The sequence below is a fragment of the Copadichromis virginalis genome, linkage group LG5 (assembly GCF_057382275.1).
Source record: "Copadichromis virginalis isolate Kocher_CV1m ecotype Utaka linkage group LG5, C_Virginalis_male_GT1.1, whole genome shotgun sequence".
Classification (NCBI taxonomy): domain Eukaryota; kingdom Metazoa; phylum Chordata; class Actinopteri; order Cichliformes; family Cichlidae; genus Copadichromis; species Copadichromis virginalis.
In genome coordinates, this window is record NC_140622.1 from 2,817,714 (window position 1) to 2,841,803 (window position 24,090).

The 24,090-nt window shown below is 41.0% G+C and overlaps 1 protein-coding gene and 2 long non-coding RNA genes across 3 annotated transcripts; 1 reads left to right on the plus strand and 2 right to left on the minus strand.

Annotated features, from left to right (window-relative positions):
• Positions 1-11,546: 11,546 nt before the first annotated feature.
• LOC146708751 (uncharacterized) lies at positions 11,547-15,264 on the plus strand. The gene is made up of 10 exons (XM_085455578.1): positions 11,547-12,008; positions 12,157-12,189; positions 12,282-12,371; positions 12,783-12,854; positions 13,064-13,166; positions 13,246-13,298; positions 13,407-13,485; positions 13,707-14,179; positions 14,379-14,572; positions 14,681-15,264. The coding sequence occupies exons 1-10, from the start codon at positions 11,796-11,798 to the stop codon at positions 14,823-14,825; spliced, it is 1,455 nt and encodes a 484-aa protein (XP_085311704.1). The 5' UTR covers positions 11,547-11,795; the 3' UTR covers positions 14,826-15,264.
• A 2,335-nt stretch (positions 15,265-17,599) lies between these two features.
• Positions 17,600-18,320, minus strand: LOC146708752 (uncharacterized). Its single transcript, XR_014920350.1, has 2 exons — positions 18,057-18,320; positions 17,600-17,724 (listed from the first exon to the last, which is right to left on the minus strand). It is a non-coding gene; the product is annotated as an uncharacterized LOC146708752 (long non-coding RNA).
• Positions 18,321-20,498: 2,178 nt separating this feature from the next.
• LOC146708753 (uncharacterized) lies at positions 20,499-23,167 on the minus strand. The gene is made up of 4 exons (XR_014920351.1): positions 22,948-23,167; positions 21,381-22,290; positions 21,016-21,112; positions 20,499-20,642 (listed from the first exon to the last, which is right to left on the minus strand). It is a non-coding gene; the product is annotated as an uncharacterized LOC146708753 (long non-coding RNA).
• Between the last annotated feature and the right edge of the window lie 923 nt (positions 23,168-24,090).

Consider the following 24,090-nt stretch of genomic DNA (forward strand, 5'->3'; position numbering starts at 1 on the left):
GGCCTAGTTTCTGAGAAAAGTGGAAATAATGTTTTTAAAAATCGATTGTAAAATATGCACTGACAGGCTCCACTTCCTCTAGTTGTGTTTCTCTAGCTTGGTTTCTCCAGGGTTGTCACCGTTGTTGCCCAGATTGGCTGGGGACAATTAGTGAGAGTGAAAAAAAGTCATCTTTAGTGATATGTTCAAGTTCATCAACTTGTATGTTCGTATGCTTTCAACTTGCCCAGCATAATTTGGTCCCTTGTAATTCCATAGAATATTATTTGACAATATTCTTGAAAGCAGTACATGCTGTACATGTAGAATGCTGTCTAAATGACTTTTCTCTGTCTCCGTCAGATCTGCGGACCAACAAAAATACCTTCCTTTATTTTCTTATTACTGACTGAAAACATTTGTTACATGTACAGGAAGCCTTCACCTCTCGTATTCATTGCTTTAACAAAGTTTTTCATTAATATTGTGTGGATCAACCAATGAGTCATGCACAACATTTTTTATGCCCTGGAACCAATTTTGTACATAATGTGGAGCTCTTAGACTCCACCTCTCTCGGAACATCTCAGGCAGAGAGTGTGCCCCCACCACACTCCCTGCCAGTGGCTGATGCCCCCACCCACAAGTGCGTTGGTGGTTCTTGGTGTCTGGAGCTGGGTGCTCAGGCTTGTACTGGCTTACGTCCTCACAAACACACTATCTTGGTTGGCTGCTGCCTTTCAGACATATCATTCATTATCATAAATATTGCATGCTGCTCAGTAACATTCAATATTTATTATTTACTGTTACTTAGGTTGTTGCTGTGGTTTCCCTACTGTGTTGTTCTGTTTTTGCTTGGTTTTTTTTTCTGCAGATGATGAAACAGATTTTTAGTATCCTTTCTTTCTCTCTCTCTCTCTCTCTCCTCCATTTTTCTTTTCCTTCTCCTTCTGTTAAGTTTTTTCCAAGTTCTCTTTTCTTTGTCTTTCCCTTTCCCATCCCCCAATCCTGTCCATTCTGATTGTAATAACTTAAAAGTAATAAATAAATAAATAAATAAATAATAACAGCCAAACAAACAGTGGACACAATCCTGTGGACCAGTATGGTAAAAGCCATATTGATCCACTCGGGAAAATAAATCTGTTGGGCATTTCTACGAGTTCTAGGAGTCTGTTGTGGCCAGTGCAATCCTCCATGCTGTTGCATGCCGGGGGAGTAGATTGAGGGTTGCTGATACTAACAGACTCAATAAACTGATCCGCAAGGCCAGTAATTTTGTGGGGACGTGTCAGAGAGGTGAATGTTGTCCAAGATAAAAGTCGTGTCCAAATTCGTGGGCTCCATGAGCTCCCTCGGTGGAGTGAAACTGCCGTCTGCTCCTTGCTATCTAAAATATAACAGGACACTGGCATAAATTCTTGACCATCTCACACTTCTGTTTAATCGGTTTTCTGTTTGACGTTTATTCAGCTGTGTGAAAACCACCCGGGGGATTAATAAAGTTTTATTTTATCTACTCTAACCTAATAACTTTAATCTCAGCCAAACCGATTTACTCACGAACAAAAAAAACACTGAACAAAGCCCAACAATAACATTTTTAGGTTGTCTAAGTGACTTATATATTACGTTTAACCCAAGCAGCGAAAGTCCGCGGTGATCTGAAAATGATGTGCCGGGAGTTGTGCCGGTCTCGGCGGCTCTAGTGACCCTCGAGCTCCTGGCTTGCTATTGAGCTGTTGGGTAACAGACGTCTCCGAAAACGTCGAAGCACTTTTGCAAATATGCGATATTTTGATAAACCGAGCAGATATTTGAAGTTTGCACAGCACAGCTACTTTCTCGCCTGAAAATATGTTAAAAGTTTATTTTGTGACCCAGAAAGATTGATAAGAGTAATTTTAAAACTTAGTAGTGGCCGCCATTGCCGGATACTGGAGTTTGGCTGGGCTGCGTTATGAATTCTGGGATATGGTAGGCCACGAAGGACACACCCGACCCATCCTTGAAATTCGGGGAAAAGGAGGACGCATTGGGCAGCCTTCGGTGCGTCGCTGTGACGTAATCGGTCTACAAATGCGTCCCCGGGAGGATGCAGCCCATGAATTTGGACACCCCCAATAATTACAATCGCGGTCTTTGCAAACTACTTTCCTGCCTTGATGGAAAAGAAAATGGACGTCAGACGATTTTTAATTGTTATTTTTTTGAGAAATGAGAGCGGCAATCCTTAAGTTGTGGTGGCTCTGCTCCTGGGTCAACACATAAAGCAGGTAAACAAACTTAAATCCGGTATGTCTTTGAGATTCTATGAACACTGGTAAATGGACTGATTCTTATGTAGCGCTTTTCTACTCTCCCGGAGTACTCAAAGCGCTCTATACAACATGCCTCATTGCCCTCAAACACGACTGTTGGGCAGATTATTCCCAACAGTCGTGTTTTAAAACTCTTAAAAAGCAGCTGTTGCATCCGTCTGCGTCTCCCCATTGATCTTCACTGTAGCTCATCATCCCGGAGAGCTCACTGAAAGCTTTCTCCCAGCTGTAACTGGCGCCTTTGTTTTAGCAGCACCAGAACTTTCTGAAAAAGCTCTGAAGCATGTTTGCTCGTATTTAAAAATGTGCGCGGCAGTAGTCGCTTGTTCTGTCATGCAGATACCGCTTTGCTCCCGTATCTGCTTCATAATCCGCTCAGCTGTTCGCACTGCGGGGAAACACTGGGACACAGCCATAGCTGGACTGGCCATCAGGCATACCGGGCATTTGCCCGGTGGGCCGCTGGCAATTTTTTGTTTTTATGGGCCAATGTATTTTTTATTTTATTTTTTTTTTTTTAGGAAGGGTATATATAATGAAAGGTGTTGGATTGGCCAGTTGGTCATGATCGACTCTGGGCTGGACCAATTACAGCCGAGGAGGCCGGATGCACCCTCCCCCTTCTTTAGCAATCACGTGATTTTCGCGCATTGCATGCCGGGAACTTGTGGCAAAACAATCCAAGTACCGCATCATTTGCAGCACCGCAAAACGTTCATTCTCCGGTTCCAATACCTTCTTGTTTTATCTTTGCCGCACAAAAAAGGAATGTACAAAACAAAAGGAGAACAATGCCGGTCCGTACAAAGACAGACTCCACGAAAAGACAAAGAAAAGATACGAGGAAAAAAATCAAAGGTGTGAAAGGGTCAGACCCTTATGAGCACACAGAGTGGACAAAAGACGTTAGCGTGCTGCCCAACTTTCACCACGCTCAGATTTATAATCATACGGTTCTTGGAGTGAGTGCATACACTCATGAAGTTTAGTAACTTCAGGTCACTGCAACAAGCCCAGGTACAGTTTACCGACGGATGGGTGCAGGACCTTGAAACGCACCGTGTAGAACGAAAGACCATCGTACGAACAAAGGTAAGTTTACCAGTCTCACAAATCATCATAAATACACATTCGTTAACCGTTTATTAATATAACCTTTGAGCTCAACGGTAATTAATTAGTAGTGGAAATAATTTCTGGTAGCATAACAGAAATGTAGCAGTGACAATAATACTGTATGCTGTAATCGCACTGGACAATTAGTGATACAAAACAACTGTTTTATCCTGTGAATAAAAGTATATGTTTTTGTCAATGTACCATAATAACAGAAGCGAAACACAATATTGTGTCAGGACAATTCACTATTTATGCACAATAAACAAAGGAGCATAGCGCGACAATTTCTGTTCAGCGCCAGACTTGCTTGTAACCTATATCACCAATTACGTTAAGAAAAATGACGTATTAACGACTAAAAAACGCTGACCTTTGTGGGAATGCTTGGAGCAGACTAACCTGTGAGCTGGAGTGTTCTGAGACGTTATATTTGGTATATCCAGACCATCCGTCGGCTCTTACTTCGGAAACATGGCTTAAAAAATTTCTCTTCAACGACGTAATCCGATAAAAAAAAAACGATCTCTTTACCCGTCGGCTTCCCGTGGCTGTCATGCGACCGGCTATTGAAGTTAATAATACAACAGCTTCTTGCCATTTTTTGGGTTTCTTTTTATCGCTGTGTAACTGAGTTCAATTGAAAGCCTGCGTGCGCTAGTACCTCTTGCCACGAGTTCCCAGAATCCTTTGCGGTTTTACCCCTGAATGACGTCACATTTTCAATCTTTATCCTGGTGGGCCGGTCTCTAGTCAAAATGCCCGGGCCGATTTTTTGTCCCAGTCCAGCCTTGGACACAGCAGCATCATGAACTCCAGCTATAGGGAGATTTTTCAGCAGCAAAACAAATAAAACCAACGCGAAACGATCAATAAAAAACAAAGACTGCTCTGAGAGTTTGAATTATCAACTGTATTTATTGATGTGTGGTTAAAGAGTATCTTACGTTCAGTAAGTAGGGGCAGGTCCCACCTTCCTCACCTCTGATTGGATAGAAAGTCTCTCCTACTTACTGATGATTAAGATACTCGCTCACGGGGCGGGACAAGTGTGTCTGAGAGAGGGAGGGCGTCTCATGAGACCATCAGTGTTGCCAACGGTCTCTGACAGAAAGTAGCTGAAGTTGCCCAGGGTGTCACACCAAAATAAAAGCGGGGGGGTAAAGCTCTCAGCCTGACATGTTGTCCCAGTCCAGGCCTGTGCATGACTGTCTGACTGCTTAAGTTTAAAAATTAGTCAATGCTAGCTTTTTCTAAAATATTGAAACGGCAGATGTTAAAAAATAAAACAAAGTACTACTGTATCCCACTAGTATGTGTGAAAATACCCACTGTTGCTGCACCTGCGTTTTGTTTTGTGGGATCAAGTAAAGTATTTTTGAATTGATTTAATATTGTATTGGGTAGTGTTAGAACATCAGTGCTTAATAATTGTTTTCATAATCATACGTCCCCAATTATTCAGCAGGCCACATATAGCAACCTGGTTCTTTTAAACACCTGGGGTCCAAATTAATTTTGCATATTATATGTCTGGGCGATAATTTGGAGAAATACGGCATGTTCTGTGAAGCATATTACATCTATGAATATGATCTATGAAGCTAATTCCATGAAGCATGAATATTAATCTATGCCATTGCAAATGCCTTTATTTTAGTGAGGTAAGTGCACAATCTGTTATTTCTGCATAACAGACCCTTGTTAAAATCCAGTGGCACCAAGGTATCATACAATAAAATAATGTGATTAATACATAAGTAAAAGAAATTCCTGTACATGCCCCTTCCTGATTTCTTATGTTTTAACATGTTTGTTACACTTACATGTTTCCAAATGTTAACACAGATGTTCAGAGTAAATACAGATTGTAGTTTTTTAAATGATGATTTCATTGAGTTTGGGGAAACAGCTCCAACTTTACCTCATGTAGAAAAAGTCATTTCCTTCTAAACCTAATAAGTGGTTTTGTCATCTAGCAAGAACTGCAATCGAGCATTTGCAATAACTAATAAAAAAGCACTTGGGACAATTGTGTTGGTGACAGCTTTTGTTATAATATCAATAATATTTCTATGAATATGGGATACTGTTACATGTTTGCACAGACTTTTGTGGAATATGGAGACACTCCTGGCATTATATGAGCAAAGTGAGACTCATTTTTTAGGGTTGGTGGAGATGAGTGTGAAGATCCAAACAATCCCTGTCAGTGATGGAGAAGCTTTGATGAAAATATTTGGTAAAAAGTTCACCAGCATGAAGGAAATGAAGTTTCAAACTTTCCTTAGGAGGAGCCCAGCACGCCTGCTTAAAGAAAAGTGAGTGTGGCGATGTGGATGTAGCGACTGCTGTATAGAGGCCATCCTGCTACACATGAAACACATCAGAGTCATAATTGTTATTTTAGTCACGTGTTTGTTTATTATCCTTATTGTTTTATCTGGGACTGTTTGCAGACATCTCAGAGAGAGGAGACACCAGCATCTGAACAGAGACTCAAACCAGCAACCTGCAGCTCCCTGCTTGGCTGCTCCAGTTTTCTCCTCACTCATGTTGCCCACCAGTGATTTCTAGCTGCCCACCCACACAGCAGGCTAGAATATGCGCTGAGCCTCAGCACCCAATACTTGGACATGTTTTCTTTATTAAATAATGAACCAGACCCCAAAAGTAAACAGCTGTTATTGCTAGGCAACGGGAGCAGCATTTGGCGATGCAGCACCTGACATTCCTGACCATGTGGGCGGAGCATGCATGAAATGGAATGTTCAGTAGAACTGTGCAACACAAGCACTTAGTTCCAGCATGTTTCATTGTATCCAGACACAGCTAGAGACACATCTACAGCAGCATCTCTGTGCAGGACAAACGACAGCTGACGAAGAAACATCGAAAACTTCACTTCACTCCTCTACAAAACGTTGGTTCCTTTGTTTAAAAGGCCAAAATGAATCAGGGGAGAACGAGAAGAGGATCGGCGAGTGCTTCACCTCACAATTCAGTACAGCTGATTAACCTGCAAGAAGAACTTCAAATGATACAGGCTGAAAATGTCAAATTAAAAGAAGAGGCAGAAAAATCAAGAGGAGAAGCTAAAAATTCACAGTTTGAAACTGAAGTAGTATTGCAGGAATTACTGCATGTGGGTCTCAAACTTAAAGGAGAGAAAATGGGAAAACAACAGGCAGAAAACCAGAATGAAAACATGAAGAAAGAACTGTTGGAAGCTCAAAAAGCATTGGAGGAAGAGAAAAGCACAGCACAAGAAGCCAAAAAGAAATATCAAACTGCAAAGAAGGAGGCAGGAAATGTGATGCAGGAATTACAGGAGGTGCAGGAAGCTTTTGAAGAGGGCAAAAGGAAAATGCAGTTGGCAACACAAGAAGCTGCAAATGTAACGGCTGAAGCTGAAACACTAAGGAAGGAATTACTGCATGTGAAGCAACAACTTGAAGAGGAGAAAAAACGTAACCACGAGGCAGAAAATGAGATTGAAAATTTGAAGAAAGAATTGTTGGAAGCTCAAAAAGTGTTGGAGGAAGAGAAAATTAAAACACAGGAAGCAAAGAAAGAAATGGAAGATACAAAGAGTCACAATGAAAACATGAAGAAGGAACTGATGAAAGTGCAAGAAGAACTTGCAGAAGAGAAAATTGAGGTGAAGGCATTCAAGAAAGAAATGAGCGGCTCTGCGGTGACCAAGAAAGACTGCAAAGACGCACTTAAAGAAATACGAAAGCACAAAAAGGAAGCTAAAGAGCTCCTCAAACACAAAGTGAAACTGGCCAAACAGCAGCTGAAAGAAACATTTAAAGATGCCGAGGAGCAGCTCAACAAAACCTTAAAAGAGCTGAAGGCAAAAGCAAAGCAAGCCGAGGACAGGAGGGGATTCTGGAGCAGACTGCTGAGGAAGAACTGACCCAGCAGCATCCAGTTTGAGGACATCAATAGTTTCTTCCTCCTCTCTCCACCTTTCTTTCTCCCCATCCTTCTTCTTGGGACGTTTGTTTGTTTTTAAAAACTCTAATCTAAATACATGCACTGAAACACACAAATAAAATTGCCATAACTTGACCTCATGTTGCCTGCTTCTTTTCTTGTGTGTGAGCGGTAGCTAACATTCTTTAATCAAACACACAAAGAACAGACAACCAAGCTTGATGAAGTCCCTGCATGACCGCGGGACAGACGGTCAGCAGAGTCTGAGCCCAGCATGGCTCTCAGTGAAATACCTTCTCCAGGAACAAAAGGCAGTACACAGCTGTTTCACACCTTAAGGTTCACACTCCCTTGTTACCTCCCAGAGTCCTCGAAGACACAAAAGACTCTTCCTGTGGAGTTGTCTGCTTCCCCCAACTTCCTTACTACACCACCCCCACCATTTGTCTTACTGTATGGGTGTGAGACATGTTAAGTATATCAGAATCAGAATCAGAATCAGAATGCTTTATTGATCCCTGGGGGAAATTATTTTTTGTTACAGTGCTCCATTTTAAACCAACATTAAGACAAGACAGACAATACGCTAACTAAGAATAGTACAATATATACATATATATACATACATACATACATAAGTCACTTATAAATAAATAGTTGGAAAAGAAACATGTGTAGCTGTAGCAGCAAACAGTGTGTTAAGTGGATGCGTTGTACAGGGAGATGGCCACAGGCAGGAATGATTTCCTGTGTCGTTCAGTGGTACTTTTCGGTAATCTCAGTCTCTCACTGAACGAGCTCCTGTGACTGACCAGCATGTCATGGAGTGGGTGGGAGGTGTTATCCAACATTGTCTTTATCTTGGACAGCATCCGCCTCTCCGACACCACCTTGAGGGAGTCCAGCTCCATCCCCACAACATTGCTGGCCTTACGGATCAGTTTATTAAGTCTGTTGGCATCTGCGACCCTCAGCCTGCTCCCCCAGCATGCAACAGCATAGAGGATCGCACTGGCCACAACAGACTCATAGAAAATCCTCAGCATTTTCTGGCAGATGTTGAAGGACCTCAGTCGCCTCAAAAAATAGAGACGACTCTGGCCCTTCCTGTAAAGTGCTGTGGTGTTATAACAGACAGACAGACTTCTCAGATAAGAGGAGCAAAGAAAAAGTGAAGAACAATATTCACCTTATGTTTAATTTCTACCTTCATTAAAGACACTCAGAGAAATTTTGAGGTTAGATAAATAACTTGTAACCAGGTACATATCTGAAAATTTATTTTGTGTAATTTATTTTCTTATTTTTGTTGCATGAAGAATCTGTGTATGTGGACACTCACTGTTTGCCCTCTTTTTCAGGTCCTCACGTATGTCTCTACAAGCAGAGACTCACTGATAGACGACTCTGTTACCAGTTCTAGGGCTGATGCACCCACCCACGTCCCCACCCCCGGTGTATCCTTTATAGGTATGCAAGTTTCTAAATGAAATAAATCACATTGACCTTAAAAATGTGGTTAATCTTAACCAAAGTCCTCAGTTATGGGAAAATGAACTGGAAATGCAAGTTGTGCAACTTCACAACCACAAAAAGATTAGACCTGCTGAAACACGTCAGGCTAATACATGGGCATTTTGGTCGAGCCCACTCCATACCCTGCCTTCATGCAGATTGCCCTTGCACTGTCAAGACATGGGGTGCATTAAGGACGCATTTGTCAAAGCATCATTCACAGTCATCCCAGCCAGGCAATATCCTTTCATTCACGTGCATTGTCTGTAATTCATGCTCTTTCGACAGTGAGAGGCAGTTTTTTGAACATCTTGGTGGCCATCTAAAAAAGTTTGAAACTGTGCCATGTGTTTTTGAGGATTGTGATTATAAGGTTAACAAATACACAACATTCCACAGCCACAAGAGTAGAAAACACAACCCACATTCCTTGGAAAATTTCAAGACTAATGTTCTTCATCAATACCAAAAGAACCCAGATGAAGAATGTGACATTGTTGACGATGACAATTAATGTGGCTCAGTCCTTGAGGAGGACTTAAACAAAATTATTACTAAGAAAGTGGGGCTACTCCTACTGAAAATGGAGAGCGTTTTCAATGTCTCCAATTCATGCATTGACGAACTAGTAGAGGAACTTCATTTCCTTTTTTTTTTTTTTTTTTTTTTTTTTTTTTTTTGGCCTGTCCCGTTTGGCTCTTTTGCATCAGAATTGTTGTCTAAAGGCAAAGAAAGATGCCCAACGGATTTACTTTACCAAACTGACCATCCCAGCCTTGCCGTAATGGTCCATTTGATTCACCTTTTATTGTTTATTTTATTTTCACTTACTGAATACGGGACAGACTTGACTGGGGGAAAGAAGGGGAGAAAGAAAGAGGGAAAGAGAAACAGCTGAGAAGAGGGACGGGGGAGAAGGGCAAAAGACAAAAACTAACAGAACGGGCAGAGAAAAAAAATGCATATATCAATCACCTGGATCACCTGCTGAGAAAGAAAAAAGAAAACAAGCAGAAGAGAACAAGAGTAATAGAATAAACAACATCACAATGATATATGGGAATATGACAGTAAATACTAAATGTTAAACATTATTGTGCAGCACATAAGATCAACAGAACACAGTGTGCTTTGAGGTAGGAGCCAAAAAGGGTGCAGTTTGTGGGTGTGATCACCCGTGTGTACACCTGTGAGCATGGACGCGCTTGTTTTTTGTTTTTTAAAAGGTTCCTTCATGTAATAATCTGCTAGAGGGTGTGGGGGGGCCACAGCCCCGTCCTCCCGGGCATGAAGCAGGTGTGGAGGAGATCAAAACTCCAGACATCCAGAGGCCCCCAGAACACAAGAGACCAAGAAAGACCAACATAGGGGCAGCCGCGCCACTGTCCCGGAAAGAGCTGAGGAGAGTCCCAGATGAGGGCTGACTCAGCAGCCGCGGAGCAGAAGCCAGGGGGAGTTGCAGTGACGCGCCCGTGAGCTCCGCCGGCAGCCACCTGTGCCTGAGTGACCGAGCCCCAGGCCGAGAGGACGATCTGATTTCCTCGTGTCAGCATTGTTCCCACATCATCATAATTAATGTTGTTCCAGGTTCAACATTGCAAGTGACCAATCACCTTCTTGTGACGTCATTCCTTTGCGACTTCGAAATACCCGCCTTCGATTATTTCGAAATACAAGTGAAGAAGCGAAAAACCGCCGCCTGTCCGCCGAATTTGAAGTCAATTTAGGATACTTTCCTTTAATAAACGGTAAGCATTATACATATGTTCCTCACTTGGCTTGCTGTTTGTTTGCTAGCGATAGGCTACTTGACGACAGCATTAGCTAACCAGTGTTCTCTAGACCAGCGTTCCCCAACTTTTTGGGTGTTTCGTGGCCCGGGGGTTGGGTCAGGCAAAATTGCAGTAGCTTCCCTGATCATTTTACAAACATAAGTGAAGAGAATCTGGACTAAAAGGCCTAGACTTATGGTTGTGTGCTGAATCTATGACTCAAACTATCACCTGGAAACATAATTAACTGGTCCATAGCTGTGAAACTGGACATGAGTTCTTGATTCTATGGAGATTAACAGTAATCCAGAAATTTACAAATTTGTCCTGGTACATCGCGTAAATGTTGTCCCAGGGACATCGCGTAAATGTTGTCCCTGGGACATCATGTAGATGTTGTCCCTGGGACATCGTGTAGATGTTGTCCCTGGGACATCGTGTAATTGTTGTCCCTGGGACATCGTGTAATTGTTGTCCCTGGGACATCGTGTAGATGTTGTCCCTGGGACATCGTGTAAATGTTGTCCCTGGGACATCGTGTAGATGTTGTCCCTGGGACATCGTGTAAATGTTGTCCCTGGGACATCGTGTAATTGTTGTCCCTGGGACATCGTGTAGATGTTGTCCCTGGGACATCGTGTAAATGTTGTCCCTGGGACATCGTGTAGATGTTGTCCCTGGGACATCGTGTAAATGTTGTCCCTGGGACATCGTGTAATTGTTGTCCCTGGGACATCGTGTAATTGTTGTCCCTGGGACATCGTGTAGATGTTGTCCCTGGGACATCGTGTAAATGTTGTCCCAGGGACATCGTGTAGATGTTGTCCCTGGGACATCGTGTGATAGCTTGTAAATAATGGAATGAAAATTATTGATTGTTATTAACTTGTGAAAAAGAAGTGTAACAAATCCACATGTTATGTTCTTACACCCTTACAGAAACTGTGACTCCTTCACAATGTCAGGTAAATGTCAACTCATGTTGAATAATCAACCAATCAAGCCTTTTATTATCACATGCAATGTTACACGTACAACTGCAATGAAAATTTCACCCCCTTCTGACCATACATATATTGCTTAAACATCACATTGGGAAGACAGGTCGGAAACAGTTAGGAAGGTCAGAAAACAATTTAATTAATAGATGAGGGGAGAGGAGGAGAAAAAAGAACTACAACCAGACAAAGCTCCTAGAAGACTGAAATGGATGATGGTTGCAGCATGCAAAAAGAAAATGATATCTGTTGACTACAGCATATGCTTTCTCACAGATTACCTTGTGGGAGTAGCTGGACCAAACTCTATTGGTATTTCAAGTTTGAAATCCCTGTTTGACCAGACTAACATTTCAGATGAGGTACCTCTTGACATAAAAATCCTTTTATGTTGTCATAAAACTAATGTTAAATTCTGCTTTAAATACACTTTATTGTACAATTTACTTAATGAATCGTATTCCTTAGTTCTGTTTTTATTTATATGTATTTATTTATTTGTTTTATAAGGTAATAGATGGCCTAATCTATTTGCAGTGTGAGGTATGTTGAAAAGCTTGTTTGATCATAATGACATAGCATGTTTACGTTTTTTGTAATGTATTTGAAAACATGTATTTATGTTATTTTTATAGAATTTCCCTCACATTTATCCAATACCAAGCCAAATCACTGGAAAAATTTTGGATGGGTCCACAAGAGCACAAAGTGCATACTTTTTGAAGGTATGACTTGGACTGTGGTAACTATGTTCTTATCACAAAGGGTTTATAAGTTGCCACTATAAACAAACAGCATTTTCCAAAATTGAAGCCTTGTCAGAAGAACCTGAAAAATACCTTTCTGAAACCTTTTCTGTGTAAAGACTTGTTCAAAAGCAATGCACACAGATTAAAACATTTCTGTCTTGGCCAACTGATAAAGAACACCAAAAATTGAGTGGTGCGTGTTGAGTCTGTGGTCTTGATTTGTTTTGTACACACTATAGAAATTAATTAATGTAAACCAAAAATGACACTTTCTATATGTTTGTGTATCTGCAGAATTAATCACAAGTCTCACCTGACAAGCTTTTGCAGTTTTGCAGTGTCATTCTTGACAGAAAAACATACTTGTCACATTATTTTTATTTCCAGAAAAACATCTTTCAGATGTATGAGAAATTGATTGGAGCCTGTCTGGAAAACGGCAGCCACTGGACCTTGTTTGTAAGTTGCACAGATTTTGCACTCTCTCTAGTGCATGATACTTTTCAGTGTCCCTCATTAGGAAAGCTCAAGGCCCAAGCCTACCATATCCATCTTTTTACAAAACAGTTTTGTGACATACCCAAGAGGACCAAAACAAACAAACATTTCTTTGTTAATCTAATTCTTTTTGTTCTTTTTTTTTTTTTTTCTTCTTCGTCAATTATTAGTTTGCCCAATCTCTCATTGACGGTAAAACACAAGTGGAGGAGTACAACACTGAAATCACAAAGCTCAGGTCCCGACTTTGCCACTACTTATTTTCCTCAATGGGTAAAGATAAAATTAGCTGCCTTCTTTTTCTCTAACATTGGAAAATGTAACTTGTACTTAAACAAATTATATTTTGCAGATCGAACTAGGAAGTGCAGTCAGTGCTGGTGTGTGATTGCAGCCAAAGACCGGGTACGCTATGACATGTCCTTAGCCATATAGATTGTTTATTTAATGGACTTTGTTCATTTGTTTTTTGTTTGTTTATTTCTTCTTCTTTTTTTTTTTTTTAATTCACAGGTGCAGTGCCAGAAATGTGGTGCATACAAGCACATGCGTTGTTCAAAGTCTGTTTGTGGCATCTGTATCTTCTGTGAGAGTAAGTCACAATATAACTAAACAATGTCCAAAAATGTTTAAAGTGAATTTTTTTTTCGTAATTTTGCCTTTGCACACCAGGACTGTGTAATTAAAGTGGACGTTTCAAGATCCAGTTTTTACACAAAACTATTTTAGACATAACTGTGTCGTATTGTGGGGATTTCTCTTCACAATTAAATTGATATAGTGCTGTTTATATCATTCTTCTTTATGTAACAGCACAGTGCAGCACAGCAGAGGGAAAGGAGTTGTGCAGCATAGTGGGTGGCTATACAGGAGGAGCAATAGAAGTAGCCAGTGAAGAATGTCATCAGGGAAAGCATCAGGCAGCGAATGACAAAGGAAAAGTTCCTAAGGGAGAGAACATCTGCAGCAAATCGACAAGTAACAGTGAGATAGGAAGACTGACAGTCAGAGATGAAGGTACACAGACTGAAGACAAAGAAAAAGAAACAGAAGTATACGGCACAAGTCTGAGTACAGATAATGCTGCTGCTGATGATGTTGACAGGATCGATGCAGATGCAGAATTTCAAACTGATTCAGAAGGAACTAGTACAGTTTACAGAGTGCATGGTCGCTTATCTGTACCAAGCTCAAAAAAGAAAACCTACACAATAACAGAAGACGAGATCAAGCGCAGAATCAACGCAGAGAACATGTCAGTTCATGTTTTCAGAGGTTTGATTGGGGTAGGTATACATTTCGTGATTTTGATGTCACCTGAAATAAATCCGGGTTACTCGTATCAATGAAGTGACAATGTGGCTGGAAATTGTGCATTTGCTGCAACATATACACAATTACACCATGTAAACAAAAGCATTTAACTTTGTGCGCGTGTGTGTGTCTCTCTCTGCTCTTTTGGTGTTTGCACTTTTTCTTTTTTAGGGCCGTAAAGCCAAACTGCCCGCAATGATTCTTGACAGGCCTAAGAAGGCCAAAACTAAAGTAACAGTGTTTAGTGTTCTGAGTGAAGAGGAGGCTGGGGAGCTAGCCCTCGGGTTTGCCGGAAGATTGGCCTGCGATGTCACAACAGACATGGTCTGTAAAGGCATCGACCATTCAAGTGCTGATATGACAAAGTAAGTTAGTAAAACAATATGAAAGTTGTATCTTTTTTGGTATTATTTGTCATTTCCCCGTATTTGGGTTATTGGTGTAACATTGTTAATCTTACTTTCTAATAACAGACAGACTCTTCTCAAAATCCAACACAATCTTAAACATGAGCTGACTGATTCCTCAACCTTCAGTTTGCTGACACACACCTTTGGCCTCGCTGCACTGGATTCTGTCATTTCATTCCTGTGTGAAAAACTTGATCTTGTCTCTTAAATAATGAAACCTTTTGTGACTTTTGTTTGTTCTGTAAATCAGAATCTTGAAAATTGTTCATTGTTGTTCTAAGTTTGTGTTAACTATTTGGCAAAAATGATTGGTTCCTAATCCAAACAGCATAATGACTGTTCTAACACATATCTTAAAAATGCTACAAAGAAAGAAAATTATCACATGTTTCAATATGAATGTAATTGTGTCACACTCGGTTTGTAGTAGCTTTCCTGTTTTATTTTGAGTTTTGGTATGTTTACACTGTTATTTTTATTTCCCGTGTGTTCGTCTTCCCTTATTAGTTTTACTGTATTTAATTAGTCTGATTTAATAACTTATAATTATTTACTTTCCAGTGTGTATATATGCTCCTCGTTTGGATTATTGTTTGTTTGAGTTCTGCCTGTCTTTTCTATTAAAGATTTGGACTTTTGGACTATTAGTGGACCTCGTAGGTTTTTATTCTGTTCAATTGGTAATTGACTGGGTTTAATTTAGTGGCCTGGAAAACAGGCCGGAGGGGTCTGGTCATTTTAACCCCCTAAGACCCGAAATCTTCCATGGCATGCATTTTTAATTTCTCTTTGATATTTGGGCCGATTGGAACCCGATGAATGTAAAAAGAAAGAATTACCAGGTTTTGTTTTTTTTACCTAATTTTTGTTTCTGAGAAAAATGAGAGCCACATATGAGGACATTCATTTGAAATTTCGATAGAACAGTTGCCGTATAATGTCCTCATAACTGTATATCAGGCACTTGTTGATCAAGATTTAGTATTTTGGTCTAAATAACCCAAAATGTGATGTCCACATGTGTGGACGCCAGGCTGGAGTAAAGTGTTAGAGCTATTTATACCTATGTAAACTTTTATACACTGGTTTTTACCTGTCTTGTTTCAGAAAGGTTTAAAAGGGTAATGTCCACAGTTTATTTGTTTATTTATTTGTTTGAATTCAACATATTTTATTAAAGTAATTGAGCTTGAACACAGAAAAAACTGAATCAAATAATCATAAAATCAAATCACTTGCACTATACTAAAGTCTAATCTACTCTGAGCTAATGCCGGTTTCCAACACTAATGATCGGGTGAAGGAGAGAGATGAGGGTGTGCACGGCCACTGGTGCTCTTATCCCTGTTCTTTGTGATACAATCCAACAGGAAAGCAGTCAAACCCTTGGACATTAGCCAAGTTAACGTTCACAAATATATACACACAGAGGAACTCTGAGCCCCAATGTCAGCATTAGCACAAACATGCCACTTCATACCAAATCTCAGTGTGAGGTCAGGTGTTAGTCTCATTCCATTATTCTGGCTATATTTTCTTACTCATTACTATTAAACTTATACTTAAGACTAACTATTAACAAAATCACACCCCAATAACTCTGTTATTACACTTTGTATTTAATCATAAAAAGGCTGGATGTTGAAACCTTTTACTTCTATTTTGTATGAGCCAGGATTCTCAACAGCTGATACTCTATGTCCAAAAAGTGACAGGTATCGTTTTATGGAGCAAAAAACTTAAGAGCGCATATTTTATAAATAATACCAACAATTACAAATGCAGACCTTTAATAGTAATAAGTAATCCTTTATTTATAATGCATAGCAATATAAAAATAGTAACATATGAAAATATTACAATGGGCACAGATGAATTTGTATCAAAAACAGCAACCAAGCCAAAGTAATGAATAACACACATAAATAACAACTGCTTGAGAGACCAAACAATTTCTTTTCATCTGTTCCTTGGCAGAAAGTTAAGACAGCTATTCAGCTTTAGGTTTCAATAAACAGAAGTAATGGATGCAGTCCCTTTGAAATGTCACACAAAAGTCTACTTGTGCATATACTTAGCTTTAACTCTTCTCTTTTTTGTTTTGTATTCCAAAAGGTTTTCATTTTCTCCAGAGGATGTCTCCCTTTCAGTGGTTATCGACTGTTCACATTCATTTTCAGACTGTTGGAATGTCGATGCTGGCCGAACGTTTCTTGCTAGAATACAATGGCCTAATTTTGCGTGCATTATCTGTCGTCTTTATTTCGTACTGGCATATACTTTTGCCTACTTGTTTTGTTTTTAAGACATTTGTATGCAGTTCATCTATCATTGCAGTAATACCCTCTGGAATGAATGCCCACTGTTTAACTGTGTCTAAAACAGCATTTAGTTTTCCAACTGCATCTTCTGTGCATTTTTTGTCTGTGCTTTCAACTACAGGAGTGTCATTCAAAGTTGATAGAGGACTTTTCAGAGAGTTTTTCATTTGTTTAAAATGGCTACAAGCCACCTTCAGGCAAGCACATGTGTTATAGTGAGAGAACGTACAACAAGTGCACTGAAGTGTTTCAGCCGATGCAAAAAAACACAGATTTCCAAACAAACTTGGCATTTTTATCACTTTCAAGTCCTCACAGTGTACAAAGTAATGCCTTTCTTTCACTGCAATTCTTGCCAAGGTCTGTTTCCATGTTTGGATAGATGTCATTGTCAGCCTCTGCTAATTTTGCAAGTAACACTAGATGCTTGCAAAGAAGTCCTCGTAAGCCATATGTACAGTTGCAGTAGGACTCAACAGGGCAGACATCATACACCATGTCTTCTCTTGACTCAGATGGGACTTGATATGCATTAACTCCATGGCTGTTCTTGACTGTAATTTTAAGAGCCCAACCACTTTCCATCAGTCTTGAAGCAGATGGAAAAAAAAGCAGGTTTGCTGACACAAGGTGTCAGCAAACCTGTTTTTCATGCGGCCCACATCTTGCAGGGTTTTTATGACTGAGAAGTAGTCGTCGGCCTTCCCTAGGAGCACTTCAATCAGATCATCCAGACGCCTATTCTTGTAGCCAGATAAAAACTGGTATTTCAGGCGGTGGAAAAATCTGAAAAACAGTTATTTGAAATGATTAGTAACTGTAATTGAAGGAATTTAAAGTTTTAATCAAGACTGTATTATTTTTTAAAAAATTGGAATACCTATTGCACACGTCTTTTATAAAGGAATGCTCTGTGCCGGTTTAGCTGATTTAGGCAAATCCACCTACTCTGTTTTTTGTTGTGATAACATAAAAAACGCTGCTAGAATTTAAAGGATTTGCCTAAAACCTGTTCTGGCAATGACATGACGAACCTACTCAGTTTAGCCTCTTGGATTAAAGCATAATATCTTTTTTTCAGCAATACAATTGAATGAGGTCAAAATAATAAATCATACCTTTCAATCACATTGTTTGTTTCAGAACGAGCGTGACTGAAGCGACGGCCGTAGTCACACCACATGTGGCCAATGCCTTCCCAGTGCTTCTGAAAATACTGGCACACCAAAGGGTATTGCTTAAATGTCTGGCAGAACTCTGCTGATGTGGCTTTAAAGTCGTCCTCCTAAGAGAATTGGATGCAACAGAATATATTTCAATCCATTTAACAGACCTATTGAAATCTTTAATATTATGTATTGAAGCCCTTTTCCTTTTATTGAATAACATAAGATAAGATAAGATAAGATAAGATAGAACTTTATTAATCCCTCGGGTGGGTTCCTCTGGGAAATTCGATTTCCAAAAAAGCACAGCACCGACAGAAGTTACAGAGTTATACACACACACATATATATAAATACAGAGACAAATATAAATAAAGTATACAAAGGGGATAAATAGAATAAATAGGAATAAAAATAAAAATACAAGTGAATTGCACATTTCAAGTATTGAGTCTATTGCACTGTTGACTATTTACAAAAGTATTGCACAAAAGGTATTGTACAGTGAGGTGAAGAGGCACTACAGCTTAGTTGTTCCCCCCTTTGTCCTCCTGTTTCCCCTCCCTCTCCCCACCAGAGAGGAGTTAAACAGTCTGATGGCGTGTGGGACAAAGGAGTTTTTAAGTCTGTTAGTTCTTGTCTTTGGGAGAAGCAACCTGTCACTGAACAGACTCTTCTGGTTGTTTATGGCCGTGTGCAGAGGATGTCTGGCATTGTCCATAATGTCCATCAGTTTCTTTAATGTCCTTTTCTCTGCCACTGTCACCAGAGTGTCCAGCTTCATGCCGACCACAGAGCTAGCCCTCCTGATCAGTTTCTCCAGCCTGGATGAGTCCTTCTTTGCTGTGCTGCTCCCCCAGCACACCACAGCATAGAAAAGTACTCCAGCAACCACCGACTGGTAAAACATCCTCAGGAGCTTCCTGCAGATGTTAAAAGACCTCAGCCTCCTGAGGAAGTACAGTCGGCTTTGGGCTTTTTTATACAGGTGCTCTGTGTTGCATGACCAGTCCAGTTTATTGTCCACCCACAGCCCGAGGTACTTGTACTTGTTGACCACCTCCACCTCCTCCCCCTCTATCTGAACCGGCAGTGGACCTTCTCTGGACCTCCCGAAGTCCACAACCAGTTCCTTAGTCTTTGAGGTGTTGAGTTGCAGGTGGTTTGTGTGACTCCATGCGACAAAGTTCCTCACCAGACTTCTGTGCTCCTCTTCCTGATCATCCCAGATACACCCCATGATGGCTGTGTCATCTGCAAACTTCTGAATATGGCATAATTCAGAGTTGTAGCAGAAGTCAGAGGTGTACAGGGTGAAGAGAAGAGGGGACAGCACAGTTCCCTGTGGTGCTCCTGTGCTGCTGACCACTGTGTCAGACGTGATGTCCTTCAGCCTGACGTACTGTGGTCTGTCGGTGAGGTAGTCGGAGATCCAAGCCACCAGGCAGGGGTCCACCTCCATCCTGTTCAGTTTTTCTTGAAGCATACAGGGCCGGATGGTATTAAAGGCACTGGAAAAGTCAAGAAACAGGATCCTGACCGTGCCTTTTCCCCCATCCAGGTGTGAGTGGGCTCTGTGTAGGAGGTACAGGATGGCATCCTCCACTCCGACACCCGCCTTGTATGCAAACTGTAGTGGGTCCTGGGCATGTTGTACCTGTGGTCGGAGGAGGTTGAGGAAGAGCCGCTCTAGAGTCTTCATAAGATGTGACGTCAGTGCCACCGGTCGGAAGTCATTCAGCTCATTGGGCCGGTTCTTTTTGGGGACCGGGACGATGCAGGATGTCTTCCATAGGGCGGGCACTCTCCCCAGTCGCAGACTGAGGTTGAAGACTCGTTGTAGCAGCTCCCCAAGTTCAGCAGCACACGCCTTTAGCATCCTAGGACACACCTTGTCTGGGCCTGCTGCCTTTCTGGGGCGAAGCTTCCTCAGTTGTCTCCTGACCTGATCCACTGTGACACTGGGAGATGTTTGGGAAGAGGGGAGGGGGGGAGATGTCTTGCTGCTGAGAGAGGGATTGGAGGAGGGGGGTGTCATGGTGTCAGGAAGGGGGGGAAGCGAGGGAGGTAGGAGAGTGGGGATTGGACTCTGTAGTTATTAAGTTATTAATAATATGTCGTGTTTTTGTATTAAGAAGCAATTATTTCTTCCCTTACAATGGCTAAGAAGGAACACTAAACCTATAAGCATATTTGGTTTCAGCATCTGTCTGTGAAAGAATCCCACTCACAAGTTCTCCTGCACAGTGGGTGACACAATGATGTTCTGCACAGCTTAAGTACTTGTTTTGATAAGCAAGATAAGAAGCCAGTTTTAGAAATTGTTTCAAAAATCTATTTTGTATCTCTGTAACTTTTTTTAGCAACTGAAAGTTATTATGCTCTTAGTCAAGAAATCAAAATGTGAAATAGACAAATTACACTTACAGATGTGCAAGCTTTCAGCTTACAAAAGAAAGAAATGATTTCATTTCTCTTTTGGGTGTTAGAAAGCCCATGGACCCCGGACTCTGATTTTGAAAGCCATCGATTAACAGCCTGTGAATGTAAGAGAAAAAAAGTTCATCTGGAGAGAGAGACAGAGGAGCAGCTGTACAAAAAGCATAAAAGAAAGCTGACGTCCAAAAATAACTTTGTCACTCACTGGACAAGAGGACCTGTGCATTACAGAAATCAACCAGGCAAACATATTTTTAAATGTCAAAAAGAGCTTTGGGAAGCAGCCACCAGAAGATGAGTGCACTGTGGTCTTAAATGGATGGACATAGTCACTCAACATTTTATCCCTTTATATTCATTAACCTGAGTAGGTGAATATCACAATGAGGCAAATCATAACAACAGGACCCTGTTGTAAAAATGTGTTTCAGGTGCATCTTAGACAACGTGAAAAGAAAACAATGTGGTTTACCTGCAAGACATGGTACCAGCATAGAAGGATAGCTGACTCTGGAAAAACCTTCTGCAAAGCATTTATTTCCGCAAAGTCTATGTCAACCATAAATGCTCTACAGAAAAAAAGAAAACACTAAATGAGATTAAACAGTATGAAAATGTTTTTGCTATCTCAAAGCACCACTTCAATGCCAAATTAAACATTTCAACTCACAAGTAGATATATAAAATACTGCATACAGCCTATAGGAATAGCTTTAACAACTGGAAAGGAAAGTTTTTTGCAGCCCATGCTGCAGCTATAGCATTAGATTCTGGCATGTTATAACTTTTTTGAAAAGGAATTATTTCAAAATTAATAGCTGTCAATGTATTATTTACCTCGGGGAAGTTGGGAAATGCTCACAAACTATTCCAAGAACAGTTTCCAGGGTTTTCTGACTTTCGTTGCTGACAATAGCATAGGCCACAGGGACTCCATGCCCATGATCATCTCTTACAACAAGTGTGAATAAGGGAAATGAATACTGGTTAACGCAGTGCGTGGTGTCAACAAATACTAACTGTTTTGCATAGTTCTCCATGTTTGATTTCATTACAGGTGTCTGCAAAACAATCATTAGTTCTTGGTCAGATGTGTATGGTTGATAGAAGAGAACATGTTCTTGATGTTTTCCATTAAGTAAGGTATGTACACTTTGACTGTCTCCACAGTTAAAGTGCTTCTTCCTCATCATGCAGGTTCTAACACTGTCAATGTCACATGGTGTGACAAAATGCTCTCTGTTGTGAAGATCTCTGTGTCCATGTTCTTTGGCCCATTTATGACATTCGGTTAGTATGATGGCTGGCTTAGTTCCAAGGGAAAGCAGTTCCTCAATCTTCCCCCTCAAATCACTGGAAATATTGTTGAAATGTGCGTCTTTTGGGTCCGAAGGATCATGCCCATCATGCTTATCATATGTACGCTGCACGATGACTGTGTGGTCTTTCCAACATTTGAGTACTTTAAATGAAACATAGGCCTTACAGCCCACTGCTCTGTAGCTGTTTCGACTTTTTTCCCCAGCTCTGATGCAGTTGAATTTGTAATAGTCTCTTTTCCTGTCTTTACCTGAGGCAACATTTAAACATTTATAATGTCCATGAAGGGTTAATGAGTTCAATTTTTCTAACACAACACTGAATGGGTCCTCCTGGCATTGTGACACATGCACACAAAGTTGTGTGTCTTTTCCAGTTCTTTTTTTTTCGTCATTCAGAACACTTCTTCTAATTATATCGTCCATTTCTGGTGGAAAAATAACGAAGGTTTAATTAGTCAATATTCATTAATTCATTTTAACTTGTTTTGGGGTTTTTTGCAATACAATGTAAATATTAAATATAATATTAAAATATATATATATATATAAAATAATATAAAACAAACAGGGGCTAAAAGAAGCTAAACTTTCATATGGTATGTCTCTGGCAACTTTAACATGATGTCCCAGGGACAACATCTACACGATGTCCCAGGGACAACATTTACGCGATGTCCCAGGGACAACATTTACGCGATGTCCCAGGGACAACATCTACACGATGTCCCTGGGACAAATTTGTAAATTTCTGGATTACTGTTAATCTCCATAGAATCAAGAACTCATGTCCAGTTTCACAGCTATGGACCAGTTAATTATGTTTCCAGGTGATAGTTTGATTCATAGATTCAGCACACAACCATAAGTCTAGGCCTTTTAGTCCAGATTCTCTTCACTTATGTTTGTAAAATGATCAGGGAAGCTACTGCAATTTTGCCTGACCCAACCCCCGGGCCACGAAACACCCAAAAAGTTGGGGAACGCTGGTCTAGAGAACACTGGTTAGCTAATGCTGTTGTCAAGTAGCCTATCGCTAGCAAACAAACAGCAAGCCAAGTGAGGAACATATGTATAATGCTTACCGTTTATTAAAGGAAAGTATCCTAAATTGACTTCAAATTCGGCGGACAGGCGGCGGTTTTTCGCTTCTTCACTTGTATTTCGAAATACTCGAAGGCGGGTATTTCGAAGTCGCAAAGGAATGACGTCACAAGAAGGTGATTGGTCACTTGCAATGTTGAACCTGGAACAACATTAATTATGATGATGTGGGAACAATGCTGACACGAGGAAATCAGATCGTCCAGGCCGAGAGGCCGGGGGCACCCCACCTCCGAAGTGGCCCGAGCGGACACAAAGAACCACCAACGCACCGATGTCTGAGGGAGTCCACCACTGGCAGGGGAAGTGGTGGTAGGGGGAGATAGGCCTCCAAACCTTGGAGGGCCTGAGATGTCCCCAGAGAGGTGGCGCCTGACACCCAACCTGACATATAGACACAGACATACAGGCACACACAGACACAAACATCCATTCCCACCCTCATGCTCTCATATGCACTTACTCCACACTCAACCAACGTGGAGACAGACATAAAGAGACGCTGTATACACGACCACACTCCCCAAGCGTACTCTACAAACCGGGTCTAGGTACCCTTGCCCCTGGATGGGGGAACTGCACCCAGACCCAGGTGGTGTTACCCTTTTCCCTGCGGTGGGGGGAGGCAGACCGCCCCGACTCCGCAGCAGCAGGGAGGCCCCACACTCCAGACCGCAGTCGGACGGCCAACTCCTCCTCCTAGCCCCCCCGCTCCAGCAGGCCGCAGAGAACGGGGGTGAGAGAAGACTCCAAACCTCCCTCCACCCGCTCATTGTAGTGTTGATGCATGTGTGTTCTAAGGTGCCTTTAAAACCCAGGAGGGCATGGAGCTACCTGCCAGAGAGCAGCAGGTAAGCACATGGTCCCTCCTGCTAGCCCTCAATGTCTACGTGTATTTAACCTTGAGAGGTGGGCAACGACGCCAGGGGTGGGGTGTACACCCTGATGGATGGATTCCGTGTATCGTGCCTGACTGAATATATATATATATATATATATATATATATATATATATATATATATATATATATATATATATATATATATATATGTGTGTATGTATGTATAGAGAGAGAGAGAGAGAGAGAAAGAGAGAGATACATATTTACATACATATATATAGA